General features: G+C 46.1%; 1 protein-coding gene across 3 annotated transcripts in view; it reads left to right on the top strand.

Annotated features, from left to right (window-relative positions):
* The first annotated feature begins 476 nt into the window (after window positions 1-476).
* The window catches only part of LOC125694837 (inositol 1,4,5-trisphosphate receptor-interacting protein-like 1), a 116,876-nt gene continuing 105,098 nt past the window's right edge, over window positions 477-12,254 (top strand). For 2 of the 3 annotated variants that reach the window (XM_048948617.1, XM_048948618.1), the window contains exon 1: window positions 7,603-8,255. Coding sequence is in view for 1 of the 3 variants with exons in the window: in XM_048948619.1 (XP_048804576.1) it covers window positions 574-576 (3 nt within the window). In the remaining 2 variants the exon portion in view is untranslated. Of the gene's footprint in view, window positions 577-7,602; window positions 8,256-12,254 lie in introns of those variants that run through there. The other variant, XM_048948619.1, reaches the window with a different exon arrangement.

Raw genomic sequence — 12,254 nt, 5'->3', positions numbered from 1 at the left:
TCGGGAGAAGTTCCAATACTGGAAACTTTCTCTTGCAGTTCTTATGCACCTCAGCCCCCTTGAACTATCTCTTACTTTATGGGAGTAGATTGGCTTTCCAACCTCTCACTCAAGATCAGTTCCCCCTCCTCTTACTAGAGCTCTTTCCTGAATCATTTACATCTTTTCATTTTTCTTTCTGTAGTGAGAACCCCAGGCAAACACCTATTTTTCCAACAACAAATGGTGATTGTGCTGTTCTTACTCCTTCCAAGCCCATAGATGCCCACATCTCAGGGCTATGCTTGCTCTCTGGACTTCAGCAACTGCATCTTGGGGATCATCACTGGTCACCAGCCAATCTCAGATCTAGTGGTCCAATGGAAATTAAACGATATTTAACTTTGGGTCTGGGCTTTGCTTTTTTTGGGTGAAGTTCAAGGATACAATCTTCAAATCTGTGAGATTACTTCTATTCCTTGATCCTTGATGCTGGCTTTGAGTTGAGTCACACTAAAAGAAAATAAACGAAACACCTCCAACTGACTGCAGTGAGAGAAAAGCCCAGCTGACACGTTTGTTTTCAACAATCTCATGGTAAGTCAGTGATGCTGCGTTACATTCTGACCCTGATGTGTCTCCCTTGGTTTATGAGAAGTAATAGAGGCTAAGCTAAGTCTGAAGCTTGATTAATGAGAACATAGTCTACAGGAAAACAGAGCATTTGCAAGAAGACAGACAGCCTCAGGCATTTTGTGGCTTTTGACAGCTGGGAGCCATGAATGTCTGTTGTCCTTTTTTAAATAAAAAAAAAGAAAAAGAAAAATCCAAGCCCTCTGTAGAATGAACGCATTCAGCAAATGGGAAAAAAAAAAAGAAAGAAAGAAAACATAACTTCCAACTGGGGTGAGAAAAATCAAGTCTATCAGTGAGATTCTCTTGGTGGCTGAAAGGGAGCTTCCTGGGTTTTTTTGTTGGTGGATTCTTTCTCTGCATTCCTTTCTTCTTTAGATAGCTGCTTAAATTCTTCTCCTTTTTTGGGGGGGGGAGGGAGAGAAGGGGGGAGTGGTGTGGGGTGGGGTGGGGGGTGAAGGTTTCTTTCATCAAAGAAGTTGGAGCTATGCTGCAAATGGAGTATTTCCAATGAAACTCCCCTGTGAGCATGGTGCATGGACTGGGATGCTTGCAGGATGCTCTGCTGAGGTTGGTAGCAGCAATACTCTGGTTTGAGATACAGAGGATGCATGGTCTGGAGAGGATAAGCGGGGAAAAAGCAGAAATTTGGGATAGCCTAGGTTTATATGATATGGGAAAGATGTCTTCTGACTTCCATCTGAAAGCAGTGGTTCTGGTATTTGCCCCTTGAGTCACTGCTGGTTATCCACGCATCCAGACAGATGCTGCTTCACTGATTGCATCAGGAATGCAGGAGACATGATTTATAGAATGCAAATATAGTCCTGTAGAATCTGACTATGACACACAGTGCATGGTGAATGTATTGCACAGGTTGCATCTGGCCAACAGATCGCGTGTTTGGCATGTCTGCTTTAAAATTAATTGTGCATTTGAGTGATATCCTGATTGGAGATACTTCCCTGAGTTTGGGACGTAAAATGCAACTTTAGGGAAGACTTTCTAATCCAACAAATAAATCTGTTGCAGACGTATTCTGTTGTTTTTCACAGAGGTCTTTATAGCTTTCAGATGGGACGCTCCCTGCTTCCTCCAGAAATTTCACTTGCAGCGAGTTGAACTTTTGATCAGCACTGAAAACCCATGAAGGTTACCAACATGTGCTGGGCCCCAGGCACAAAAGCCTAGAAGGACTAGCCATACTTAGTGGTGATTACAATTGCTTCCTTTCCATAGGAAAGGATGGATTTCTGTGTTAAAAGGTGTGCATTTCTTAGGGAGCAGGCAGCATGACAGATAACCCTATTAATAATATAGGATTTCTTCCCTGAGTTGTGGGAATGGGCTAGGGACTCTCCACCTCCTCATTTTCTCTTACAGAAGGGGAAATAGAGGCTAATTTATAAAGATAGACTGCAGTACGTGATGGCTGGCAGAACATATGACTGATTGCTCTCTGCATGAATGTTATGTCTAATAGGTCTTGGTAATGGGTCCCCGAGGTCCCTTACGTCCCAGCCTGAGGACAGCTCCCTGGGCTGCCATGATTTGCTGTGAATCCTGCAGCCAATGGCCCTGCCAACACTCAGAGACCTGTCCCGAAGGGCACTTTTGTGTCTGGCATTGACTTTCAAGAGCAGATTCCCGTTTTTTGGGAGTCTATAGGACATTCATGTAGATTTGAGGGGAGCACAGTGTGAAGAGAGCTGACAGGATGGGAGCAGGAGGCTGAGATTGTAATTTTCTTCCTCTGATGTGCTCTGCTTGTAAATAGGCATTTCCAGTGTGTGAGAGCAGTCTGTGCATTGGATACATCCGCTGTATGCTGGTTCCCCCAGGAGTGGGTTCAAAGTAAAGGCAATGCTTCATCAGAAAGCTAATTGAGGAACTGAGCCTGAAATCTGGTCACAGAACAACCTGTTTTCTGCCTCCTATTTGATTTTATTTCAGCTTGCCCGGAAAACTCAGATCTGTACATCCGTGTGCCAGCTACATTCATTCACTTCCCTATGGCAGCACACAGCTTGCTGCAAATTATCACGATGATGCTCACAGCTGTGCTTTCTTGTTACCCTTTGGTTGCTTGTATTTAATATTTGTAATAGCCTATGTCGTGTTTCCTGCGGTTGTAGCCATGCATTTCACCAGCCAAAGCCAATATTGTTTAAAGGTGAATATTTTTCTTCATCCTGTGAGAGAGATTTTGCTGCTTATACATCAATATGATGGCTTGCAGTGCTCTGGCAAGCTGGAGAAGGGAGATAAGAATGAAAGAAATGCTACATTTCATGACCCAGTGGCTTATATTCTGTGTGCTTCACTGTGGACATTTAACAATCACAAGAGAAGGTCTTCTATGCCCCTTAAAATATCCACATCTTTAATGTAAATGAATCAGAACCATTTTTCATGGCTGGGTCATGCGACTAGGGAGTCAGGGGGGATAACAGTGGGCACATTGTATGAATGGATGAAAAGAGAGTCCTGACTCTGGCGCAGCCCCTTATTACAGAGCGGTATAATAAGGAGAAGGCTAACTAGCTTCGTATGTTTTATTCCTGACACCTGCACACATTCGGTTTCTTTTCCAAAAGCCCCTGCAATGTGAGGTGACATGTGCAGGTCAGTAGGGTGCTAAGCCCTACTGTGGCCCTACTGTGCCAGGAGCTGAATCTGTTCTCAGTGCTGTCGCTACCTTGCTGGGTGATTTTAGGCATCTTTTTCCCCTCTCAAGGACTTTGTTTCCCTCCCAGACTTTCTCTCTCGCCCAGCTATTTTGCAAGGGGCCAGGATCAGCTGTCCCTCCGCAGCTGGTCTGTGCTGGAACCATGTGATTTTGCTCTCCTCTCCATTCTTTCTATCATGTTTTCAGAGCCCTGACTCACACATGATGAATCAGGTGGATGCAGTTAAGATCGGTGGAGCTGATTAAGAAAGAAATGGGATGGGACTCTCAGGTGTCCTTTCTTGCAGACCCAAGGCTGCCTCTCAGCTCTAAGCCACGTTCACTGTGTACTGTGGGATTGGAAAGGGACAGAATCTTTAGCAGGGTTGTTGTTGTGATAGGATAAAGGGAAATGGTTTCAAACTAAGAGAGGGGAGATTTAGATTAGATATAAGGAAAAAGTTTTTTACGGGTTTTTTTAAGGGTGGTGAGGCACTGACACAGGCTCCCCAGGGAGGTGGTGTTGCCCCATCCCTGCAGACATCTGCTGTGGGTGTCCCTGTGCATTGCAGGGTGGTTGGACTAGATAGTATTTCAAGGTCTCTTCCACCTCAAATGATTCTATAATTCTACTGGTTGGGGTAGATTTTGGACATCTCGTTGATGTAGTCAGAATTCAACCTTTCAACAGATACTGGTTTGCCATTTGCATCAGGGATGCTATTGGTACTTAGTGCTATGGAGCCAACCTGGAAATTCAGCAGAGGAAACATGCCTGCCAGATGCAGATCTTATGAGTGGAGATGATGGGTGTTACCTTCTGTCTTCTCTACAGAGCAATCCTTTTGCCAGGTCAGGAAGGTATCATAAGGTATGGAAATGTAGAAATTAAAAACATGCAATTGAGATAAAGGCCATCCTTGGTGGAGTGAGTGGTGGACCTCACTCATTCAGAGAAAGTGATGGCTGCTTTGCTTTGTAACCCATATGCACCCTGGAGAGCTGCTAGATGACTTTTCTGTGCTTTCAGAGCTCTGCCAGATCCCTTAGAAAAAACAAAGCACTTTGCTCAAGGTCACTCTTCTAGCACAACAGCAGGAGAAGCTATGTAAGTTAAAGGTTTGCATACAAAACACCAAAGGTAGAGCCAGTCCAGAGCACCTCACTCCCATTTCATAAAGGAGACTTGGCTATGTCTGCAGTGATGAGTAAGGCAGGGCCAAATCCATGGGACATGTGGGGCCAGCTCTTCACACGAGTGATAGGTAAGAGGCTCTGCAGTATGCTAATGGAGCAGCGTGTGAATTTCCATTATGCCCTCCATGGATTTCATGCTATCAGCATGCATGGCTGAGATGCACACGCAGCCCTTCAGCATACTGATGAGCCCGTGACATTAGTATTCTGTGCCCAAAGCCAGAGCTGTGAGACAAGGAATAATGGCATGAAGGGAAGAGCTGATAAATGATTATGCTGTATTATAATATTGGCAGTGCTAACCCAGCTCCCTTGCAAAGGAGATTTACCAAGTACCAATTTGAAGTCTTTGCCCTGTGAAGATGTGACTGGTGGATGTGTGTTTTGGGTGCTGTCTTTTCCATGGGGAATTTGCATAAGGAGAAATACTTGATTGACAAAGGTCTAGAAAAATAAGCAAGTCATAGTCCTGGCTGCCTGCACACATGTGGTTCCTATTAGCAGGGCATGCAAGCACCCACCCCTCCTCAGCACAATACTTGGCAGAAAGTTAACTTAAAATTAAGCTCAAGTTTAAGAGCTTTTCTTGAGCTGGTCTCTAACTCCATGCTCACATGTAGCACTTTGGGCTATAAGTGCAAGGGGACCACTGGCAGCTTGATGCATTCCAGATGTTTCAGCTAAGGGTGAAATTGCCCCCTTTGCCCTCGGAATTTGGGTTAAATCTTTGGGGTCAGGGTTGCCTAAGGTGTTGGACCCGGGGGCAGGTGCAGCGTGCAGACTGAAGGTTATTGTGCAGAGGTGCCCTGCAACTGCAGGAGCCACAAACAGCATTCAGGGATAAATTAATTGAAACAGGTGAACTGCTTTGCTCTAGTTTGTTGTGTTTAGCCCTCATTAGTACCAATGGTTTATCTAGACCTGTGGATAAACAAAAGAAAACCCTGGAGACTAAACCAGTGTGATGGCTTTTTGTCTGGTTTCCAAAAAGAGTTGATTTATAGTGGGCACAAAAATAAGAGGGAATTGTTATGCTTAAAAAAAAAAAAAAATAAAGACAACATTTGCAATGAATGCAGCCCATGACGTAGCCAACTTTTTCCGAGTGCTTTTTATGAGGGCAATAGTGAAGAACAGCCTCTGTTTTTATGATTAGCTGAAAATGGTTGCGAATGTTTCCTTGACACCAGAGGCAAATGCAGAGCGTCATGAATTAATATTTGCAAGGTGGCATTTTGAGGTCTCTGAGCTCAGCAGACCCGTAATGAAACAAGGCGCAGTGATCATTACTTTTGTTTGTTGAGCTCAGGGTAGGTAGCAGCTGGGGAGCAATCTCTGAAATTATTTAGTTGGGGTGGATGTAATTGGGGAGCAGAGAGGCTCTCCAACAGAGTGGATACACTCCCTACTGTAAAGCAGGAGATGGAGAGAGACATCCCCGTGATATCCATCACACACAGCAGACATCTTTGACAGTGAGCTGCACTGCGGCAATTTTCTCTCGGCCAGGAGATTATTACTTGTCAGGGCCAGCTGCCACCTGGAGGACCCTTGTTATCAGTTACTTAAGGGCGTTCTCCACAGCATCGATTATTTTATTAGCTCCCTGATGAGGCCTCGTGTAGGAGCCTTGGAAAGCAGACCCTGGTGGGTTTCAGTCACCACCACGAGTACCAGGTAGGTGGAGCAGAGCCTGGATGTCCTGCAGTCCCAAACAGATGGTGTGGCAAATGCCATCCCCCATTGTTTGCAGGGCCCCAAGAAAATGGATGGGTGACACACAGGCAGCTGCAGGAAATGTTCTCCAGACTGTGCTTGTGCAATGGATTAAAAAGGAAAAAAATGACAAAAAAGAAAACCACCCGACTAGTTATTATTCATCTCTATTTAATGATGAGCAATTCCTGTGGGTAATGTGAAGCCAGCAGAGGAGATGGTCTGGAAACAGTGGATGCACGTTGCAGAAAGATCTTCTCTTTCCTTTTGCTTTCAGCTTAGGGTCTGCAGGAGATCAGCACCGCCCTGGTCAGTTCTGCCTGTTCCCATGTGGTCATCAGGCATAACAACAGAAAAAGAGACAAATGTCACCAGACAAAGCCACTCTTGCTTGGTCCTAGCAGATCAGAGCTTGTAGATCTGTGAGTGTGCAACACAATGGCGTTTTAAAGAATGCCACCAGCCCTTGTGCAGCTTCACCTGGAGCAGATGGAAAACACCAGACTCATGCTGAGCACGGCCTTAGGCCATCAGGTTTGCAATCATCAGATCTTCAAACCATTTAACCCAAGCTGCCTTGCTGTGGCTGCAGTGGGATTAGGATCATGGCATAAACTTCTCTGCCCAAGGGAGGGATGCAGAACAACCCTCTGGAGCATTTTGATGAGCAGAAATAATTGGCACAGGCTGCCCAGGGACTGGTAGGATCACCGTCCCTTGGAGATGTTCAAGAATGAAGGAGATGTGGCAATGAGGGATGTGGTCAGTGGGCATAGTGGGGGTGGGCTGTGATTGGACTTGGGGATCTTAGAGGTCATTTCCAACCTTAGTGATTCTATGATTCCATGATCTGAAAGTAACAAGTGTAGATGGGAGATTTTCCGGATTGCTTCAGATCATGCTGACAGCTCCTGTGCCTTCAGCTCCCCCTCAGTACAATACAGGTCTTCAGAGCAGAGACAAAAAATCCAACAGACTGAAAATCTTTGAAATAGGGGAAAAAGAGCAAAAACATAGCCCAAGGAGATTGCTTTAAAAACAAACAAAAGGCAGAGAGGAAATGGGAAGCAGTGGATGGTATGTCACACAGTGTACAAGCCAGCGAGCCATATCTGCAGGTCATCCATCCATCTGAGCCTTGGAGAGGACATAGGTCCTGGGGTTATATTACAGCCGTCCCTCTCCCCACAGCCTCTATTATTTTGTCTCCATCATGCCCAGCAACAAGAGGAACAAAAATAGCTTGCAAAGCCTGACAAAAATCTTGATTTCCCAAACATTTGCCAAGCCTTTTTTCAAGTACAAAGAGCTCTGGCTGCTGCTCCTCAACTCAGCACTGACCTTCAGCTGCTCCCTCCCTCCCTGCTCTGACGGGGAGGTAGAAATGCTCAGCATTAGCAAGCAGTGCAGCCTTTCAAGACTGTTTTGCAAGCGCTGCCCCTTGATTATTATTTGTATTCCTTTTTCCAAGCATGTTGCCTCTAAAGTGAGATTTTCTTTGGTTTGCAGTAATGTGATAATGGATCAATGGTCGGACTAGATGATATTAGTGGTCCTTTCCAATTGGAATGATTCTATGATTTTAATTCACACTTCATACTTTCTTCTGGGATGGGGGGCTGTGAGAAGGGAAAGGTTTGGGGTGCTGAGAGCAGCCTCTTGTATGACATTGTCAGCCTTTTTGGGCAGCACGTGGCTGAAAGGGCTCCCACCTGGCTCACAGATGGACATTGGGTAGCTTCATCTCCACTGGCCATTCTTCATTTTGCAGATGACAGACTAAACAGTCTACAGCCAGGCCATTATCCTAATAGTTATAGAATGGTGTATGGGAACTGTTGAGTCACGGCCTGAACCACTGATTGAGCACCTGGGGAAAGGACTGGGTCACACCCGAGAGCGCAGCTGAAGGCAATTCAGCTGTGTGACCAGAAGGAGTGGAGCTTAGCTGCATGTCTCTTAGACCCCATTTAAGGGCTGACTGCCCCTAGGGAAGAATCTTTTTCTGGAGATCCTTCCTTGGTGAAGTTTTCTTCTGCAAACCCAGAATCATCTGATACAGGTAAGCAATCTTCTTCCCTTTCTTTATAGCTGCTTTCTGTTGCACCTATTCTATACTGGTCCTTCCCTCATCACACCTTTGTAGTAATGCCTTTCCCATCATATCAATCTGTCCAATTGCTGCAAATGGTTTGGGCTGGAAAGGATCTTTAAGATCACCCAGTTCCAGCCCCTTGTTATAGGCAGGGACATCTCCCTCTAGACCAGGTTGCTCACAGCCCATCCAGCCTGGCCTTGAATGCCTCCAGGGAGGGGGCATCCACAGCTTCACTGGGCAACCTTTTCCTAATAAAGATAATTTCAGCTTTGCTGGTGTGATTTGAAAGACCTTGCAGAAAATGAGAGTGTTCAGCAGAGACTGATTTTTTTCAGTTCATCTTAGGGAGTATTTATTTACTCGTTGCCCATCAGGATGGGATTTGCAGAGCAGAAAGCTTTGCGATGCAGTGGGTAAATCAGAGTTATAAAGCAGATCTCCTCCCTGCTTTGAATTGCAGCTGATTATTCAGCTCGTTTCTTTTTGCTCCCCCTGCAGCTTTCTTGTTTTCTTTTTCTATTTTTTTTTTTCTTTGGGATTTTGCTGACAGAGGAAACTACTGTCAGGCCACTGAGGGTCTTGCACAGCCAGCTCTGAAGATGAAGAGGACACTTTCACTGCTGTGCAGGGGCAGGCAGGCCAGCTTGATCTGGTGGAGTTTGAGATCTAATGAGACAGTCTTGGTGTAATCCCAGCCCTAATGAAGGGCAAATGATCTGCCTCTGGGCGTGTGGTCTTTGATGCTAATGAGGCCAGGTATTTGGAGCTGTTGTATGGCATCGGGCACCACTGCGGTGATTTCCTGGTGGGCTGCTTTCACTTCATTTTCAGCTTATTTCTGTCAAGGATGCCAGTGCGCATCCTGCGGAGGGCGAGGGACTTCTTGAAAGCCTCTTGACAGCTTTATCTTGCTTTTAGTCGAATTTCTTTTCCACAGAAACACCAGATGGGGAGAGAGGAGTAACTCCTGAGCTCCCATAGGGAGGCCTGGAGGCAATTCAGTGCCACAGAATGGTGGGGATGGTTTGGATTGGACTAGATGATCTCAGGGATCTTTCCAACCTTAATGATCCTATTATTCTATTCTAAGCAACTTCTAAGAGCTGTTTTTGTGATTGGTGGAGAGGAATACACCTCTAGAAGTTGGTTTTCCTCTTCCCAGGATGGATGTCCACAGTAGGAAGGGCACCTTACCTCCTAGAGGTGATACTCTCTGCTATGGACTACAGAAGAACCATGAAGAGAGTCATCTTTAAGCTCAGTGCCTATTTAAGGTGAATAAAATTAGATAAAATGAGTCTTCCACACACTTCAGCAAGTTCTACCCTGCATTTTTAAATAGTTTTGTATAAATAACACTGCAGAATGACACAACCCAGATCTGCAAGGCATTAGAGCTCTCTGGCATGCTGTACATCTCACAGTGAATGCTGTTAGCAGAAGAGTAAAGGCCAAGCCAGTTCTTTGGATCTAAACATCAGTTTTGAAAACAAAACAAAACCCCTGGAGGAAGAGAAGTGTTCCTCTGGCTCTATTTTTACAGGGAGCCAACTACTCCATCCGGAGCTGTTAAGCCTCTCAAAGAATATGGTTTAGATCTAATTGCTGCAGCCCTGGGCCCACCTTGCATTCAGACAAGGTCCAGAGGAGTCATTCTAGTTTCTATCTGCTCCACACAACACAAAAGGGGTACAGAATTTCCTTGACCTTAGCTTATGCCCACACATTAGCCTTAGCCTTAGCTGTGGCCTTAGCTATGTCCACACATAGACACAAGCAGGCAGAAGGGCTCCTGCAGTGTTGGAGTCTGCTTTGAGAGGCATTGCACGTGTGGAATGGCAACCTGACCAAGTAATGCTTTGGCTTAACTGAGCACCTTCATTCAGCAGAGTGATAGTAATTGTCTCACCTGTCCCAGCACAAGTAAAAACCTTTATTTAAGCTGTCATCATGAACTCATTTATTTTACAGACAGGAACTATACAAGCACAAGACCAGTGCTGGGCTAAAGGGCAGCATCTCTTGAGCCCTCACCCCGATAGTGCATTGCTCTTTTATCACCATCTCCTTTCCTGTGTCAGCTCAAAGGGCCTGAAAAGTGTTCAAGAGCATTTTAATTTGCAATGTTTCCTAGAGAGGTGGTAGATGTCCCATCCCTGCAGACACCCAAGGTCAGGCTGGATGGGCTCTGAGCACCCGATGGCGCTGTGGGTGTCCCTGTTCACTGCAGAGTGGTTGGACCTGATGGCCTTTGAAGGTTCATTCCAACTCAAATGATTCTGTGATTCTGTTTTCTCCATTGAAATCTGTGTGGTGTTTGCATACATGCATCATGAGCCCTGGAAGTTTTTATCTGGAAACCTGCATGCTGGATGTGATGAGTTACAGCTCTCGTGCAGCTTGTTCTGCTGGTGGTTCCGCTCTTTCCATGGGATCAGCCTTAAAATATCCTGAAAATCTTGTTTTTTCCTCAGTGTTGCTTTCAGCTTTTTGGTTCCCTTGCTGCTGCCAGGGGTTGTTGCTCACACTACAAGAGGCTCTGCACAAGTCCTGAGCACTGCTTATGGCTGAGCTATCCCACAGAGTGAGGGAAGGATGGAGAAGGGCTGATGTTTGTGCATTTCCTATTGGTATTTCTGAATCCTACCTGGGGAATCTCATGCTTTATACGAGTGTTTCAGGATGACAGGAGGAGGATAGGGACTGGAGGGAAAGAGAAAATGTGTTGTAAAAGGCCTGTGAGGTTGGGGAGGATTAACTGGAGAAGGAGAGTGACTGTGATGCTGTCAGGGTCTGCCCAGGTGAGGAAGTAGGGCAGGTGTACTGGGGTGCAAGGTTTGCATTGCTGATGCTGTGCCATAAGCGAGGGACCTTACAGACCTCGGAGGCTGTGCTGTTCCTTCAAACTGCCTGGGAGCACAGAGGATTTTCCTTTTCACAGTCACGGCATAAAGGACTTTATGGCATAACACAACTGCCCCGAGTGGTGGAGGAGATAACATAAGAGTGAGTTTGGAGTTCTGAAACACGGCTGTAACTGTGACTGTAATTTTAGACAGCTCAAACGGACCGAGGAAATTACAATGGGCCGCCACATGCTTCAAATCTAGAGCTGGTCCTGTGTTCCTCTGTGTACAACCAGAACTGAATCCTTCTCCTGGCTGTTTTCCTTTAATTTAATATTCCTTGCAACAGGACTGTTCCCTCTTAATGTGCCTAATATAAAACACGCTTGTTTGCTGACTGTGGCAGGAGGCTCTGGCTCAGGCTGCCCTGCACGTCGCCACTGAGTCTGCTGCTGGGGAGGGCAATGGCTTGAGGAGGTTTGCACTGAAGCAAGCCATCAGGAATATTTACGGGGCTAACAGTTGGATTTGGGCTGGCTCTCCATGCGGAACAACACTTGCAATCAGATGGTGCAGGATGACAATAATTTTTAGGAAACAAAAAGGGATGCCTTCCTGCTGGCTGCACGAGCAGGTCATGTTTGTGCTCCCTCTCAGTAAAGTCAAAGCAATTCTGCTCCGTGCTGACAGCCTGCGCTCCTGAGTGCAAGTGTGCTGTCCCATAGGATGGACAAAGAGCACAACATGAGTACTGTGGGAGTGAGAGGTGAGGTCCCCAGGGCAGACATCAGCCCTGGGAAGCGCGAGCAGTGTTTCCAGCCTGGATGGAATGAACTCATCTGTCATTGTCAGTTTTTAATTGTTTTCTGCGTTGTACTGCTGATCTTTTTAATAGGGCATGGTCTGAAACGTGCTGTTCTGCTGTGGGTGGCATGCATCCCCAGACTCTGGTTGTGTCTGTGCAGATTGACAGGAAGACAGGCTGGGGACATGCTGCACGAACACACCAGAAACCTGCACGCCTCACTAGCGTTGAGGGGAGAGATGTCCCCAGTTCTTGATAGGCAACAAACTGTCATGAAAGGACACATCCCCTTCAGCTGAGAATGAGAGAGTA

This window comes from Lagopus muta, chromosome 6 (assembly GCF_023343835.1).
Source record: "Lagopus muta isolate bLagMut1 chromosome 6, bLagMut1 primary, whole genome shotgun sequence".
Taxonomy (NCBI): Eukaryota; Metazoa; Chordata; class Aves; order Galliformes; family Phasianidae; genus Lagopus; species Lagopus muta.
Note: the sequence above shows the minus strand (reverse complement) of the source record. Positions and strands in the feature narration are given on the sequence as shown.